The sequence below is a fragment of the Aphelocoma coerulescens genome, chromosome 27 (assembly GCF_041296385.1).
Source record: "Aphelocoma coerulescens isolate FSJ_1873_10779 chromosome 27, UR_Acoe_1.0, whole genome shotgun sequence".
Taxonomy (NCBI): Eukaryota; Metazoa; Chordata; class Aves; order Passeriformes; family Corvidae; genus Aphelocoma; species Aphelocoma coerulescens.
In genome coordinates this window covers 1757016-1774315 of record NC_091040.1, presented here as the reverse complement: position 1 = coordinate 1774315, position 17300 = coordinate 1757016, and the positions used below count along the sequence as shown (strand labels likewise).

General features: G+C 55.5%; 1 protein-coding gene across 1 annotated transcript in view; it reads right to left on the bottom strand.

Moving 5' to 3' along the window:
* Positions 1 to 362: 362 nt before the first annotated feature.
* The window catches only part of SOCS7 (suppressor of cytokine signaling 7), a 28408-nt gene continuing 11470 nt past the window's right edge, over positions 363 to 17300 (bottom strand). The window contains exons 5-10 of the mRNA XM_068996275.1: positions 15889 to 16019; positions 14372 to 14540; positions 10519 to 10647; positions 6465 to 6600; positions 4529 to 4671; positions 363 to 2818 (exon numbers count right to left, since the gene is read on the bottom strand). Of these exons, the coding sequence (XP_068852376.1) occupies positions 4551 to 4671; positions 6465 to 6600; positions 10519 to 10647; positions 14372 to 14540; positions 15889 to 16019 (686 nt within the window). The 3' untranslated portion in view covers positions 363 to 2818; positions 4529 to 4550. The remainder of the gene's footprint in view (positions 2819 to 4528; positions 4672 to 6464; positions 6601 to 10518; positions 10648 to 14371; positions 14541 to 15888; positions 16020 to 17300) is intronic.

The window sequence follows — 17300 nt, the reverse complement described above, 5'->3', positions numbered from 1 at the left end:
CACGGCCCCAATCCCACGGCCTCATTCCCGATCCCACGGCCTCATTCCTGATCCCACGGCCCCAATCCCACGGCCTCATTCCCGATCCCACAGCCCCATTCCCGATCCCACAGCCCCAATCCCACAGCCTCATTCCCGATCCCACGGCCCCAATCCCACAGCCCCATTCCTGATCCCACGGCCCCAATCCCACAGCCCCATTCCCGATCCCACAGCCCCAATCCCACAGCCCCATTCCTGATCCCACAGCCCCAATCCCACAGCCTCATTCCCGATCCCACAGCCTCATTCCTGATCCCACAGCCCCATTCCCGATCCCACAGCCCCCTCCTCCATGATCTCAGATCCAAATCCTCCCCCCCTCCAGCCGGAATTTGGGAAAAGCTGCCCCCAAGGTTCGAGGAACAACGGGAGCTCCGTGGGATTGTTGGGATAAATCCTGCAAGGATGGGAAGGTGGGATTCAAGTGTTGTCCCTAAAATCCGGCTGCTGTCCCTAAAATCCACCCTCACCGGGAGTTCCTGGGACACTGGGATGGGACACTGGGATAAGGTGGGACACTGGGATGGGACACTGGAATGGGACATTGGGATGGGACACTGGGAGTTCCTGGGACACTGGGATGGGACCCAGGAAGTTCCTGGGACACTGGGATGGAACACTGGGATAAGGTGGGACACTGGGATGGGGCACTGGGATGGGACATTGGGATGGGACACTGGGAGTTCCTGGGACACTGGGATGGAACACTGGGATAAGGTGGGACACAGGGATGGGACACTGGGATGGGACACTGGGAGCTCCTGAGACACAGGGATGGGACACTGGGATGGGACACTGGGAGTTCCTGGGACACTGGGATGGGGCACTGGGATGGGACACTGGGAGTTCCTGGGACACTGGGATGGGACCCAGGAAGTTCCCGGGACACTGGGATGGAACACTGGGATAAGGTGGGACACAGGGATGGGAAACTGGGATGGGAAACTGGGAGTTCCTGGGACACAGGGATGGGATATGGAGTGCTCCTGGGACACAGGGATGAGGTGGGACACTGGGATGGACACTGGGATGGACACTGGGATGGACACTGGGAATGGAGCTGCAGGAATTCTCCCCGGCCCCATCCCGGAGCAGGATCCAGCATTTCGCCCCCCCCAAAACCAGCCCAGCTCCCATTCCCAGTGCTCCCCCACCACCAGAATCCCTGGATTCTCCCAGAAGAGAATCTTCCCTTCTCACAGCTTCCCAACTTCCTGCATCCCATTATCCATCCCTCATCCACACCTTTTTCCTGCTCCCTTTTTCCAGACTCTCGGGGGTTTTTTTTTGGGAAGAAGCCGGCCCAGGCCTGGCTCTCGGGAAGGTTTTCCCTCCCACATTCCCAATGAGGTATTTCCATGGATTTTGAAGCTCAGTTTCGCCCGGAAACCTGGAATTTTTTTTAAGGATTGTGGTTTTTTCCCCTCCAAATCCCAGCTGGAGGCGACAGGGAGGGTGGGATTTGTAGCACCTTTCATGGAAAAGCAGCTCGGCCAGAGGAGTTTTTCCATTAAAATCCACGGGAATTCCAGGACTGGGATCACCCCCCAAGGTCCTGGCAGCTCCCAGGGGATCCCCAGATCCAGCAGGATGGAGCAATTCCTTGGATTCAGAGCACTGGGATGCAGCTCCTTGAAACAGGAGGGAAGAGGCTTCTCCAGAATTCCCAGCTGGAAGCTCCATCACGGAATTCCTGCTCAGGGGACGGAGCAGCAGAGCGGGATCCGAAGGGGCGAGGGGGGGAATTTGTGCCCAAAAAACCGGGAAAGAGCCACAACTCTCCCGGGATTTGCTGTTCCCGATGTCTCAGGGAGGGGAGGAGCTGCTCCAGGAGAATCCTCGGTGCTCCAAAGGAAACCACGCCATTCCCAGCCTCTGGAATGAGCCAGGGAGAGGCTGGAAGCGCCCATCCCACCGGGATTCCTGCAGGAAGCTCCTTTGATCCGGGGCCAGCTCCAGCAATTCCAGCAGCAGCTTTCCCACCTTCCCAGGGATCCAGGGGAATCCTCCCAGTGTTTGCTCCGGGAATGTTCCCTTTGGATCCACCCCATCCCGCGCTCTTCCTTCCTTCCTTCCAGCTTTTCCCAGGACGCTCCTGCCAAGCTCAGCTGCTCCATCCTGGGTGGGGTTGGATCGTTTTTCCCAAATCCTGGGAAGCGGGGGAAGCTGTGGAGCTGCTCAGAACTCCGCACTTTATTCCCGGGGCTCATTCCCAACGGCTCATTCCAGGGGCTCATTCCCAGGTCTCATTCCCAGGGGCTCATTCCCAGGGCTCATTCCATCCCCCTGGCTCCATCTGCAGCTCTCCAGTGCGGATCAAAGCCTTGCCACGACGCCTCGGAGCAGACGGATCTTCCCAGAGAATTCCCCCCTTTTTCTCCCTCTCTGCGCCCCCACCTTGGAATTCCCAAGGCAGGCTCGGAAAATCCAGCGGGATCCGTTTTTAACTCGTGCTGAAAAGCCAAAGAACTCAAAATCCAGAGACATCCAAACGAAAAACTTCCAGGAAAACTCGGGAATGGTGCCGTGACATTCTTTGTTCCGCGGGGATCCCGCGGGGCCGGGCTCGGGTTTCCCCCCCTGGGATTCCTTTTCCCAGGAGCCGGGGCTCCGGATCCTGCTCTGCTGGGCTTCCCGGGAATGCTGGGCCCTCTCCTCCGGAGAAAAGAGCAGGAGCAGCAGCAGCAGCAGCAGGAATTCTGCCTCCTCCTCCTCCTCCTCCTCCTCCTCCCCACCACGGCCGGGCTCGGGCGGCAGGAGGGCAACAACCAAATTCCTGCCGGGAAAAAACACCGGGAATTTGGGATCAGGCAGGACTGGGAGGGATTGGGGCCTGGAGGAAACAGGGAATGGGAATGGGAATGGGGTGGGCCCCTTCCCAAGGAAAGGTGGGAATGGTGGAAGGCCATGGAATCCCGTTCCCTTTTCCCAAGGAAAGTTTGGGAATGGTAAAAGGCCAGGAAACCTTGTTCCCTTTCCCAAAGAAAAGCTGGGAATGAGAAAAGGCCATGGAATGAGCGGCCACGACTCCTCCAGGGGGAGGAGGAGAACAGAGGGATGGGGGTCTGATCCTGCGGTGAAGGAGCAGCATTCCCAGACCACTCCAGACCATCCCAAACCATTCCCAGACCATCCCGACCACTCCAGACCATCCCCAGACCATTCCCAGATCATCCCAAACCACTCCAGACCATCCCAAACCATTCCCAGACCATCCCAACCACTCCAGACCATCCCCAGACCATTCCCAGACCATCCCGACCACTCCAGACCATCCCCAGACCATTCCAGACCATTCCCAGACCACTCCAGACCATCCCAAACCATTCCCAGACCATCCCAACCACTCCAGACCATCCCCAGACCATTCCCATGTCATTCCCAGACCATCCCAGACCATTCCCAGACCATCCCAAGCTACTCCAGACCATTCCCAGACCATTCCCATGTCATTCCCAGACCATCCCAGACCATTCCCAGACCATCCCAAGCTACTCCAGACCATTCCCAGACCATTCCCAGACCATCCCAAGCTACTCCAGACCATTCCTGTGTTATTCCCAGACCATCCCAGACCATTCCCATGTCATTCCCAGACCATCCCAGACCATCCCAAGCTACTCCAGACCATTCCCAGACCATTCCTGTGTCATTCCCAGACCATCCCAGACCATTCCCATGTCATTCCCAGACCATCCCCAGACCATTCCAAACCATTCTCAGACCATTCCCGTGCCATTCCCAGACCATTCCCATGTCATCCCCAGACCATCCCAGACCACTCCAAACCATTCCAGACCATCCCCAGACCATTCCCAGACCATCCCAAACCACTCCAGACCATCCCCAGACCATTCCCATGTCATTCCCAGACCATCCCAGACCATCCCAAGCTACTCCAGACCATTCCCAGACCATTCCAGACCATCTCAAACCATTCCCAGACCATCCCGACCACTCCAGACCATCCCAGACCATTCCCATGTCATTCCCAGACCATCCCAAACCACTCCCATGTCATTCCCAGACCATCCCCAGACCATTCCCAGATCATCCCAAACCACTCCAGACCATCCCAAACCATTCCCAGACCATCCCAACCACTCCAGACCATCCCAGACCATTCCTGTGTCATTCCCAGACCATCCCAGACCATTCCCATGTCATTCCCAGACCATCCCCAGACCATTCCCAGACCATTCCAAACCACTCCAGACCATCCCAGACCATTCCCGTGCCATTCCCAGACCATTCCCATGTCATCCCCAGACCATCCCCAGACCATTCCCAGACCATCCCAAACCACTCCAGACCACTCCCAGACCACTCCCAGACCATTCCCAGACCACTCCCAGACCATTCCCAGACCATTCCAGACCATCCCCAGACCATTCCCAGACCATTCCCGTGCCATTCCCAGACCATTCCCAGACCATTCCAAACCACTCCAGACCATTCTCAGACCATTCCCGTGCCATTCCCGTACCCTCAGCGCCGTGGCAGCTCCGCTACGTGGAGGATTCCGGCTCCTGCTTCTGTCGGGAGATGAGCTGGGCCTCCTTGAGGGACAGGTAAACCTCCTCCTGCGGGTCGTAGTAGTAGAACTTGCGGATGTAGGAGATCAGGGGCCTGGAAAAACACCAGGAGGAGCCGGATCCCTGAGCTGCAGCACCTCCAACATTCCCAAAATACAGCCGGAGCCTCTTCCCAGCCCTCCCGGGAGCACAGCCGGAGCCTCTCCCAGGCAGAGCCTCTTCCCAGCCCGCCCAGCACCTCCCCGGGAGCAGGAGCTGCTTCCCAGCTGCTGGAACGCCTCATTCCCGAGCTGCTCAGCATTCCCACTGCATCCCTAAACCCCACAGGACACCCTCCAAATCTGCCTTCCTCCAAATCCTCCTTCAAAACCCCATTCCCAAAAAAATCCCATCCTCAAAAATCCCTCCTCCAAATTCCTCCTCCAAACTCCCTCCCCCAAATCCTCCTCCAAAACCCCATTCCCAAAAAACCCCATCCTCAAAAATCCCTCCTCCAAATCTGCCTTCCCCCAAATTCCACCTCCAAACTCCCCCCTCCAAATCCTCCTGGAGAACCCCCTCTCCAAAACCCCATTCCCAAAAAAACCCCATCCTCAAAAATCCCTCCTCCAAGTTCCACCTCCAAACTCCCTCCTCTAAATCCTCCTGGAGAACCCCCTCTTCCAAAACCCCATTCCCAAAAAAACCCCATCTTCAAAAATCCCTCCTCCAAATCCCTCCTCCAAACTCCCTCCTCCAAATCCTCCTCCAAAACCCCATTCCCAAAAAAACCCCATGCTCAAAAATCCCTCCTCCAAACTCCCTCCTCCAAATCCTCCTGGAAAACCCCCTCCTCCAAAACCCCATTCCCAAAAAACCCCATCCTCAAAAATCCCTCCTCCAAGTTCCACCTCCAAACTCCCTCCTCTAAATCCTCCTGGAGAACCCCCTCCTCCAAAACCCCATTCCCAAAAAACCCCATCCTCAAAAATCCCTCCTCCAAACTCCCTCCTCCAAATCCTCCTGGAAAACCCCCTCCTCCAAAACCTCATTCCCAAAAAACCCCACCCTCAAAAATCCCTCCTCCAAATCCCTCCTCCAAACTCCCTCCTCCAAATCCTCCTCCAAAACCCCATTCCCAAAAAAACCCCATCCTCAAAAATCCCTCCTCCAAGTTCCACCTCCAAACTCCCTCCTCTAAATCCTCCTGGAGAACCCCCTCCTCCAAAACCCCATTCCCAAAAAACCCCACCCTCAAAAATCCCTCCTCCAAATTCCACCCCCAAACTCCCTCCTCCAAATCCTCCTCCAAAACCCCATTCCCAAAAAAACCCCATGCTCAAAAATCCCTCCTCCAAATCTGCCTTCCCCCAAATTCCACCTCCAAACTCCCTCCTCCAAAACCCCCTCTCCAAAACCCCATCCTCAAAAATCCCTCCTCCAAATCTGCCTTCCCCCAAATTCCACCTCCAAACTCCCTCTTCCAAATCCTCCTCCAAATCCTCCTCCAAAACCCCATTCCCAAAAAAACCCCATCCTCAAAAATCCCTCCTCCAAATTCCACCCCCAAACTCCCTCCTCCAAATCCTCCTCCAAAACCCCATTCCCTAAAAAACCCCACCCTCAAAAATCCTTCCTCCAAATCTTCCTTCCCCCAAGTTCCACCTCCAAACTCCCTCCTCCAAAACCCCCTCTCCAAAACCCCATCCTCAAAAATCCCTCCTCCAAACTCCCTCCTCCAACCCCCCTCTCCAAACCCCCATTCCCAACCAAACCCTCCTCTCCAAGGCTGGAAGTGTCAGTTATTCCCTCGGGGAATCCTCACCGTGATCCCAGATCCCCTTTTCCCATTTCCCAGGAGGGAGGGAATGACCGGGATTCCCCCCTGGGATCCATCCCGGGACTCACTTGGGCAGCGGCAGCTCGGGAATGTGATCGATCCGGACCAGCTGCCGGATCCGGAATCGACAAAGGTGCTGGAGGGATTTGACGTTGCTGAACCTGGAGACGGGATACAGGAGCTGGACGGGAGTCGGAGGGAGACCTTGTTTTGGGGGAAAAAAAGGAGATTTTGGAGATGAGGATAGCGCTGGAAAAAAAAAAGGAAGGGGGATGTTGGAGGGAAAGGGTTGTGCTGGGAAGGGAGCGCTGCTGATTCCCAAGGGAAAGGCTGGCGCTGGGAATGAGGAGCTCTCGGCAAGGCTGGGATCCGTGGGGATTAGGGAGTCATGGAATGGTTTGGGATTAGGGAATTATGGAAAGGTTTGGGATTAGGGAGTCATGGAAGTGGTTTGGGATTAGGGAATCGTGGAAGTGGTTTGGGATTAGGGAATTATGGAATGGTTTGGGATTAGGGAGTTATGGAAGTGGTTTGGGATTAGGGAATTATGGAATGGTTTGGGATTAGGGAGTTATGGAAGTGGTTTGGGATTAGGGAATTATGGAATGGTTTGGGATTAGGGAGTTATGGAAGTGGTTTGGGATTAGGGAATCATGGAAGTGGTTTGGGATTAGGGAATCATGCAATGGTCTGGGATTAGGGAGTCATGGAAGTGGTTTGGGATTAGGGAATCATGCAATGGTCTGGGATTAGGGAATCATGGAAGTGGTTTGGGAGCTCAGCCAGTCCCACCCCGCACCTCCCACTATCCCAGGGTGCTCCAAGCCCCGGCCAACCCAGCCTTGGAAAATTCCAGGGATGAGGCAGCCACAGCTTCTCTGGGAATTCCATCCCAGCCCGTCACAGGGAGGAATTCCATCCCCAAATCCCATTTATCCCTGCCCCATTCCCAGTTTAAACCCATTCCACCTTTTCCTGTCGCTGTCTGCCCGTACCAAAATTCCCTCCCACACCAAAATTCCCTCCCACACCAAAATTCCCTCTCCCATCTTTTGAGGAACCTCGGGAGCTTCCCAGGATTCCCCCGGCTCTGGAATCAGCGGGAATCCAAACGTGCCCGGGGGGCAGAGCCCCCTTTGCCTGCAGATCCCTCCCTCGGGAGGCACCGGAGCTCCGAATCCAGACGGGAATTCTGAGCAGGGGGTTTTGGGGTGGGGGTTTTGGGGTGGGGGTTTTGGGGCGGGATTTGAGGAGGGGGTTTGGAAGTGGGATTTGGAGGAGGGGGTTTGGGGAATGGGGTTTTGGGGTGGGATTTGAGGAGTGGGTTTTGAAGTGGGATTTGAGGAGGGGTTTTTGAGGAGGGGGTTTGGAAGTGGGATTTGAGGAGGGGGTTTTGGGGTGGGATTTGAGGAGGGGGTTTAGGGGATGGGGTTTTGAGGAGGGGGTTTGGGGAGGGGGTTTGGAGGAGGGGGTTTTTGAGGAGGGGGTTTGGAAGTGGGATTTGAGGAGGGGGTTTGGAAGTGGGATTTGGAGGATGGGGTTTGGGGGATGGGGTTTTGGGGTGGGATTTGAGGAGGGGGCTTGGGGGATGGGGTTTTGAGGTGGGATTTGAGGAAGGGGTTTGGGGAATGGGGTTTTGGGTGGGATTTCAGGAGGGGGTTTTGAGGTGGGGGTTTTGAGGAGGGGGTTTGGAAGTGGGATTTGAGGAGGGGGTTTGGAGGAGGGGGTTTTTGAGGAGGGGGTTTGGAAGTGGGATTTGGAGGATGGGGTGTGGGGAATGGGGTTTTGGGGTGGGATTTGAGAAGGGGGTTTGAAGAAGGGGATTTTGGAGGAGGGGGTTTGGGGAATGGGGTTTTGGGGTGGGATTTGAGGAGGGGGTTTGGAAGTGGGATTTGAGGGGGGGTTTTGGGGTGGGATTTGAGGAGGGGGTTTGGAAGTGGGATTTGAGGAGGGGGTTTGGGGGATGGGGTTTTGGGGTGGGATTTGAGGAGGGGGTTTGGAAGTGGGATTTGAGGGGGGGTTTTGGGGTGGGATTTGAGGAGGGGGTTTGGGAGATGGGATTTTGGGGTGGGATTTGAGGAGGGGGTTTGGAAGTGGGATTTGAGGAGGGGGTTTTGGGGTGGGATTTGAGGAGGGGGTTTGGGGAATGGGGTTTTGGGGTGGGATTTGAGGAGGGGGTTTGGAAGTGGGATTTGAGGGGGGGGGTTTGGGGTGGGATTTGAGGAGGGTGTTTGGAACTGGGATTTGAGGAGGGGGTTTTTGAGGAGGGGGTTTGGAAGTGGGATTTGAGGAGGGGGTTTGGGGGATGGGGTTTTGGGGTGGGATTTGAGGAGAGGGTTTTGGGGTGGGATTTGAGGAAGGGGATTTCAAGGAGGGGATTTTGGAGGAGGGATTTTGGAGGTTTGGAGGTGGCTGGAAAAGCAGATCCAGGGAAAACCGAGCTCCAAGCCAGGGGATGAACGATCCCTTTGGGCAGCAGCGGGGTTTTTAGGGATGCAGAAGGAAGAGGGAGGAGGCACGGCCAGGCTCTGCCCTGCACATCCCTTCAAGTGGCTGAGGGGATTCCAAGGAGTTAAAAATCCAGGGAATTTTGGCCATTCCCGAGCTCGGCAGCTCCAGCCATTCCCCAGGCAGGGAACATCCCCCAGGGCTGGGAGGGATCAAATCCCCCCATCCCAAACCCTCCTCCTGCCTGGAAGTTTAGGGCAAAACTCGAGCCCACCTGGAACCCTGGATGGTGGGAAAAAACCCATTCCTGGAACCCTGGATCCCAGAAAAAACCATTCCCAGAACCCTGGATCCCAGAAAAAAACATTCCCGGAACCCCAGATCCAGGGGAAAAACCAGGCTCAGCTGGAGGAAAAAAACATTCCCAGGCTCACCTGGAACCCTGGATTCCAGGAAAAAAGCCATTCCCAGAATCCCAGATCCCAGGGAAAACCCATTCCTGGAACCCCAAATCCTGGGGAGAAACCATTCCCAGAATTCTGGATCCTAGGAAAATCCCACTCCCAGAAAAAAACCGGGCTCAGCTGGAGGAAAAAACCATTCCCAGAACCCCGGATCCCAGGAAAAAACATTCTTGGAACCCTGGATCCTGGGGAAAAAACATTCCCAGAATTCTGGATCCTAGGAAGAAACCATTCCCAGAACCCCAGATCCCAGGAAAAACCCATCCCCAGAACCCCAAATCCTGGAGAAAAACCATTCCCAGAACCCCAGATCCCAGGGAAAAACCATTCCCGGAACCCTGGATCACAGGAAAAGCCCATTCCCAAAACCCAGATCCCGGGGAAAAACCATTCCCAGATTTCTGGATCCCAGGGAAAAAGCCCATTCCCAGAGCCCCAGATCCTGGGGAAAAACCATTCCCAGAATTCTGGGCCCCAGAAAAAAAACATTCCCAGAACCCCAGATCCCAGGAAAAACCCATTCCCAGAAGCCCAGATCCTGGGGAAAAACCATTCCCAGAACCCCAGATCCCAGGAAAAAAACCCATTCCCAGAACCCCAGATCCCAGGAAAAAACCCATTCCCGGAACCCCAAATCCTGGGGAAAAACCATTCCCAGAACCCCAGATCCCGGGGAAAAACCATTCCCAGATTTCTGGATCCCAGGGAAAAACCCATTCCCAGAGCCCCAAATCCTGGAGAAAAACCATTCCCAGAAGCCCAGATCCCAGGAAAAACCCATTCCCAGAACCCCAGATCCCAGGAAAAACCCATTCCCCGAATCCCAAATCCTGGGGAAAAACCCATTCCCAGAACCCCCAATCCAGGGGAAAAACCATTCCCAGAACCCCAGATCCCAGGAAAAACCCATTCCCAGAACTCTGGATCCCAGGAAAAACCCATTCCCAGAACCCCAAATCCCGGGGAAAAACCATTCCCAGAACTCTGGATCCCAGGAAAAACACATTCCCAGAAGCCCAGATCCCAGGGAAAAACCATTCCCAGATTTCTGGATCCCAGGGAAAAACCATTCCCAGAACTCTGGATCCCAGGAAAAACCCATTCCCAGAACCCCAGATCCTGGGGAAAACCCATTCCCAGAACTCTGGATCCCAGGAAAAATCCATTCCCAGAACCCTGGATCCCAGGAAAACGCCACTCCCGGGCTCACCTGGAACCCTGGATCGCAGGAAGTAGAGGAACTTCCCGTTCTTGGAGTGCATGATGGCCCTCTTGATGAACTCCACCACGGACTGGCAGCGGTCCTCGAACTTGGGGTGGCACCACAGGCTGAAGGTCCCTTCCGAGAGAGCACAGCGACGTCATTCCCGTTATTCCAGGCCCGGGAATTTTTGGGAAAGCAGCACCAGGGCGGCGACAGCACCGGGACAAATCCGGGGATCCCGGAACGGCTCCTGGCGGAGCCGGGATGAGGCGGGACAGGGGCACTGGGGTGACTCCAAGGGCTCTGGGGGCCAAAATCCATTTTTGGGGGCCAAAATCCATTTTTGGGGACCAAAATGCACTTTTGGGGGCCAAAATCCATTTTTGGGGGCCAAAATCCACTTATGGGGGCCAAAATCCATTTTTGGGGACCAAAATCCACTTATGGGAGCCAAAATCCATTTTTGGGGGCCAAAATCCACTTATGGGGGCCAAAATCCACTTTTGGGGGCCAAAATCCACTTATGGGGGCCAAAATCCATTTTTGGGGACTAAAATCCACTTATGGGGGGCCAAAATCCACTTATGGGGGCCAAAATCCACTTATGGGGGCCAAAATCCATTTTTGGGGACCAAAATCCACTTTTCCAACATTCCTCAGCAGCGTCCCTGCTCCATCCCAACATTCCCAAAGCAAGGCGACCTCGGCCGCCGGCGGCCCCGTTTCCCAGGGATCGTTTTCCACGGGAGTGGCTTCGTGTTGCTGCTCCTTGATTAAAGGGATCGTTAATTAGGGCCCGGCTCACCACGTGGGGCACTTTGGCCCCGGCGCTGTCACCGGATGCGGCCGGGATGGAACCGGAGCCGGGGACAGCCGGGGACAGCGGGACACAGCCCGGCCTGAGCAGGCCGGACACCCCTGCCCGCCCCAAAATCTGGGAATTCCTTAGGAAAAAGTTCCAAAAGATCCCGGTCAGACCAGTCCGGACACCCCTACCCATGCCAAAATCTGGGAATTCCTTAGGAAAAAGCTCTGGAAGATCCCAGCCACACCAGTCCGGACACCCCCTGCCTGCCCCAAAACCTGGGAATTCTCTAGGAAAGACCCCTGGAAGATTCCAGCCTGGACCAGTCTGGACACCCCTACCTGTGCCAAAATCTGGGAATTCCTTAGGAAAAAGGTCTGGAAGATTCCAGCCAGACCAGTCTGGACACCCCTGCCTGCCCCAAAATCTGGGAATTCCTTAGGAGGGATCTCCAGAAGATTCCAGCCTGGACCAGTCCAGACACCCCTGCCCAGGCCAAAATCTGGGAATTCCTTAGGAGGGATCTCCAGAAGATTCCAGCCAGACCAGTCCCGACAACCCCGCCCACACCAAAATCTGGGAATTCTCTAGGAAAGACCCCCAGAAGATTCCAGCCAGACCAGTCCGGACAACCCTGCCCACACCAAAATCTGGGAATTCTCTAGGAAATATCTCCAGAAGATTCCAGCCAGACCAGTCTGGACACCCCTACCTGTGCCCCAAAATCTGGGAATTCTCTAGGAAAGACCCCCAGAAGATTCTGGCCTGGACCAGTCCAGACACTCCTGCCTGTCCCAAAATCTGGGAATTCTCTAGGAAAGACCCCTGGAAGATTCCAGCCTGGACCAGTCTGGACACCCCTACCTGTGCCAAAATCTGGGAATTCCTTAGGAAAAAGTTCCGGAAGATCCCAGCCAGACCAGTCCGGACACCCCCTGCCTGCCCCAAAATCTGGGAATTCCTTAGGAGGGATCTCCAGAAGATTCCAGCCAGACCAGTCCCGACAACCCCACCCACACCAGAATCTGGGAATTCTCTAGGAAAGACCCCTGGAAGATTCCAGCCAGACCAGTCCGGACACCCCCTGCCCGCCCCAAAATCTGGGAATTCTCTAGGAAATATCTCCAGAAGATTCCAGCCAGACCAGTCTGGACACCCCTACCTGTGCCCCAAAATCTGGGAATTCTCTAGGAAAGACCCCCAGAAGATTCTGGCCTGGACCAGTCCGGACACTCCTGCCCACCCCAAAATCTGGGAATTCCTTAGGAAAAATCTCTGGAATATTCCAGCCAGACCAGTCCAGACACCCCTGCCAGCCCCAAAATCCAGGAATTCCTTAGGAAAAAGGTCTGGAAGATTCCAGCCAGACCAGTCTGGACACCCCTGCCAGCCCCAAAATCCGGGAATTCCTTAGGAAAAAGGTCTGGAAGATTCCAGCCAGACCAGTCTGGACACCCCTGCCTGCACCAAAATCCGGGAATTCTTTTAGGAAAGACCCCTGGAAGATCCCGGCTAGACCAGTCCGGACACCCCTGCCCACAGCAAGATCCGGGAATTCTTTATGAAAAAGGTCTGGAAGATTCCAGCCAGACCAGTCTGGACATCCCTGCCCATGCCAAAATCTGGGAATTCCCTAGGAAAGACCCCGGAAGATCCCGGCCTTCCCCTGTGCTGTGTCACCGTGTCCCCGAGTGCCGCATCCGTGTGGTTTTTGGACAATCCCAGGGACAATTCCATGTTCCAATGCCCAAGCACGCTTCCCATGAATAAATTTTCCCTAAATTCCAACCTAAACCTTTCCTGGTGCAGCTTGAGGTTTTTCTATGTTTTATCCCCCTCTTTATTTGCCCAAAATCCATGGATTTTTCCAGCAGAAAGCAGGGAAGCGCTGTCCCAAAGGGCTGGAAAAGGGGAAAACGAAGGCTCCAGTGAGGATGGAGCCAGGCTGGAATTCCAGGGGGGGGTTCTGTGACCCCCACCCACCTGCAGGAGGATGGGGAGAGCTTGGAAAACACCCCCAAAAAGGGGGATAATTCCTCAGGAGGAAACAGAAGTCAGGGAATTCCTGGAAAAGCAGCATTCCAGAAGGAAGAGAGGAGCAGTGTCCCAGACCCAGCTGTGGGATTCACTGGGAAAACAAAACCCCTTCCCAGGGGCTGGTTTGGGAGCAAAGCCACCCCTGTGGAACAACCAGGAGGAAAAAGCAGGAAAATCCCACATTCCTGGGAATCTTGGAGCTGGATGAGCCCTCGAAAGGACAAAGCACAGCCACAAAATTCCCGAAAAAAAAGGTGGGAATTCTCTTTTTTCCCCCCACCCCTCATCTACCCAAACCCACAGGTGAGGGAGTTTCTCTCCTTCCCAATCCCTCAGGCTCCCTCAGGGGTTTTTCCAGGTGGGAATTCCCACGGTGCTGCAGGAAAAGCAGCACCAGGCAGAGAATCCTGGGCAGTGAGGGGGACACAGGAGGTCCCTGGAGACCAAAAATTCCCTGTCCTGAGGCAGTTCCAGCTCTGGGAAAGTTGGGAGCACCCGGCTCAGGAAGCTCAGAGAATCCTGGAATATTCTGAGCGGGAATGGACCCACAGGGATCACGGATCCAACTCCTGGCGTTCCCAAAATGCCACCCAAACGCTCCCTGGAACCTTGGAGCTGTGAGCATTCCCTGCTCCCACCTTCTGGGAACCCACGGAACAATTCCCTCGGGAATTCCCTGCTCCGAGAGCTCAGCTCAGCTCCTGCAGCTGCGGGAGCTCCTGGAAGTCAGGACAAGGGGAAAAATCCCTCCTCAATTCCCAGAATTAACGCTGGGAAATCTTCCCACCAGGAGAGGCTGCACATCCCACCTCAGCATCCCTAAAATCCCATTCCCCGAGGCACCGGGAGCTCTTTATTCCCATTTTATTCCGGCGTTTCAAGGCCCAAACCCCCGAAGCCGAGCGGGGCTTTTTTATAAAAAATCCCAAACAACCGAGGGAATTTTGCTGCTCCTCCCCTCATCCTGGAGCTCGGAGCCGTATCCCTGAGGTTCCCTGATCCCGGGAATTCCCTCACCTCTGTAGTGCTCCATCCGGGTGTGGTGGGTGATGCCCTGCGAGCGGAAGCTGAGGCTCAGGATGTAGCGGGGGTCGGAGCTGTCCCGCACCAGGAAGGAGCCGTCGGGTTTTCCCTTCAGCTTCATCTCGGCGTCCTCCCAGTTCATGGGGCCCCAGTACCATCCACACTGGGAGAAGGGAAGAGTGGGAGATGTCAGGGAGGGCTGGGAATGCGGGAATTCCAGCGGCAAAGTCAGAGCCCTTCGCTGCCGGTGTGGGATTTCCCCGGATGGAAGCGCCTGGTGGGGGCGGTTGGGATTTCCCCACCCCGGGAGGGGACACGGGAGATCCAGCCCCTCATTCCATGCACAGAAAATGCTTTCCTGGACCCCGAATTCATGGAAAAGCCCTTTGGGATCATCCAGTCCAACCATTCCCCAGCACTGCCGAGGCCACCACGTCCCCAAGTGCCACGTCCCTTTTAAATCCCTCCAGGGATGGGGACTCCGCACTGCTCTGGGCGCCCTTTTAGGGAACAAATTTCCCCTAAATCCAAACAAAACCTCCCCCAGCACAGCAAAACTCTTTCCTGGATTCCAAAAGTCATGGAAAAGCCCTCTAGGACCATCAAATCCAACCATTCCCCAGCACTGCCAAGGCCACCACTGACCCACGTCCCCATGGATTTTAAATCCCTCCAGGGATGGGGACTCTGCACTGCTCTGGGCGCCCTTTTAGGGAATAAATTTCCCCTAAACCTCCCCCAGCACAGCAAAACTCTTTCCTGGATTCCAAAAAAATCATGGAAAAGCCCTCTAGGACCATCAAATCCAACCATTCCCCAGTGCTGCCGAGGCCACCACGTCCCCAAGTGCCACGTCCCTTTTAAATCCCTCCAGGGATGGGGACTCCGCACTGCTCTGGGTGCCCTTTTAGGGAATAAATTTCCCCTAAACCTCCCCCAGCACAGCAAAACTCTTTCCTGGATTCCAAAAAAATCATGGAAAAGCCCTCTAGGACCATCAAATCCAACCATTCCCCAGTGCTGCCGAGGCCACCACGTCCCCAAGTGCCACGTCCCTTTTAAATCCCTCCAGGGATGGGGACTCCGCACTGCTCTGGGTGCCCTTTTAGGGAATAAATTTCCCCTAAACCTCCCCCAGCACAGCAAAACTCTTTCCTGGATTCCAAAAAAATCATGGAAAAGCCCTCTAGGACCATCAACCATTCCCCAACACTGCCAAGACCACCACTGACCCACGTCCCCATGGATTTTAAATCCCTCCAGGGATGGCGACTCCGCACTGCCCTGAGCTGCCTCTCCCAATTCCTGGCCACCCTTTTAGGGGATAAATTTCCCCTAAATCCAAACAAAACTTCTCCCAGCGCAACTGGAGGCCGTTTCCCATCGTCACTCGTCCCCCAGGAGCAGGATGGGAGGGCTTTTCCCAATCCCATGAAGGGGAGGATCCACCCCAATCCCAATCCCAATCCCAATCCCGGCGGGGGCGGATTTTCCCTCCCAGCTCCCGGTACCTTCTCCAGCTCCCTCAGGCTGGCGGCGAAGCTGCTGGGGTCGGGGCGGGCCAGGGGACACTGCAGGTGCGGCGGGGGCGGCTGGCCCGGGGCCTCGGGGGGCCGCAGGGGCACGGCCCGGGGGAAGGCGTCTGCGGGGAGAGACAGCGGGGTCACTGTCACTGTTATTGTCACTGTCATTGTCATTGTCACCTACAGACAGCAGGGTCACTGTCACTGTTATTGTCACCTACAGACAGCGGGGTCACTGTCACTGTTATTGTCACTGCCATTGTCACCTACAGACAGCAGGGTCACTGTCACTGTTATTGTCACCTACAGACAGCGGGGTCACTGTCACTGTTATTGTCACTGCCATTGTCACCTACAGACAGCCAGGGTCACTGTCACTGTCACCTACAGACAGTGGGGTCACTGTCACTGTCATTGTCACTGTCATTGTCACTGTCACCTACAGACAGCTGGATCACTGTCACTGTCACTCACAGACAGCCAGGGTCACTGTCACTGCCATGGTCACTGTCACCTACAGACAGCGGGGTCACTGTCACTGTTATTGTCACTGTCATTGTCACTGTCACCTACAGACAGCGGGGTCACTGTCACCTACAGACAGCGGGGTCACTGTCACTTATTGTCACTGTCATTGTCACTGTCACCTACAGACACTCTCATGGTCACTGTCACGTACAGACAGCACGGTCACTGTCACTGCCATGGTCACTGTCATCTACAGACAGCGGGGTCCCTGTCACCTACAGACAGTGGGGTCACTGCCACTGCCATGGTCACTGTCACCTACGGACAGTGGGGTCACTGTCACTGTCACCCACAGACAGCGGGGTCACTGTCACTATCACCTACAGACAGTGGTGGTCACTGTCACTGCCATTGTCACTGTCACCTACAGACAGCCGGGTCACTGTCACTGCCATGGTCACTGTCATGGTCACTGTCACCTACAGACAGCAGGGTCACTGTCATTGTCACTGTCACTGTCACCCACAGACAGCCGGGGTCACAGTCACTGCCATTGTCACTGTCGCTGTCACCTACAGACAATGGTGGTCACAGTCACCTACAGACAGCTGGGTCACTGCCATGGTCACTGTCGCTGTCACCCACAGACAGCCGGGGTCACAGTCACTGCCATGGTCACTGTCATGGTCACTGTCATGGTCACCGTCACCCACAGAGACAGCCGGGGTCACTGTCACACACAGACACAGCCCAGCGCCATCACCAGGGCCACTGTCACCCACAGAGACAGCCCAGGGTCATTGTCACTGTCAGTGTCACCCACCCACAGACAGCCAGGGTCATTGTCACCCACAGACAGCGGGGTCACTGTCACTGCCATTGTCACTGTCACCTACAGACAATGGTGGTCACAGTCACCTACAGACAGCCGG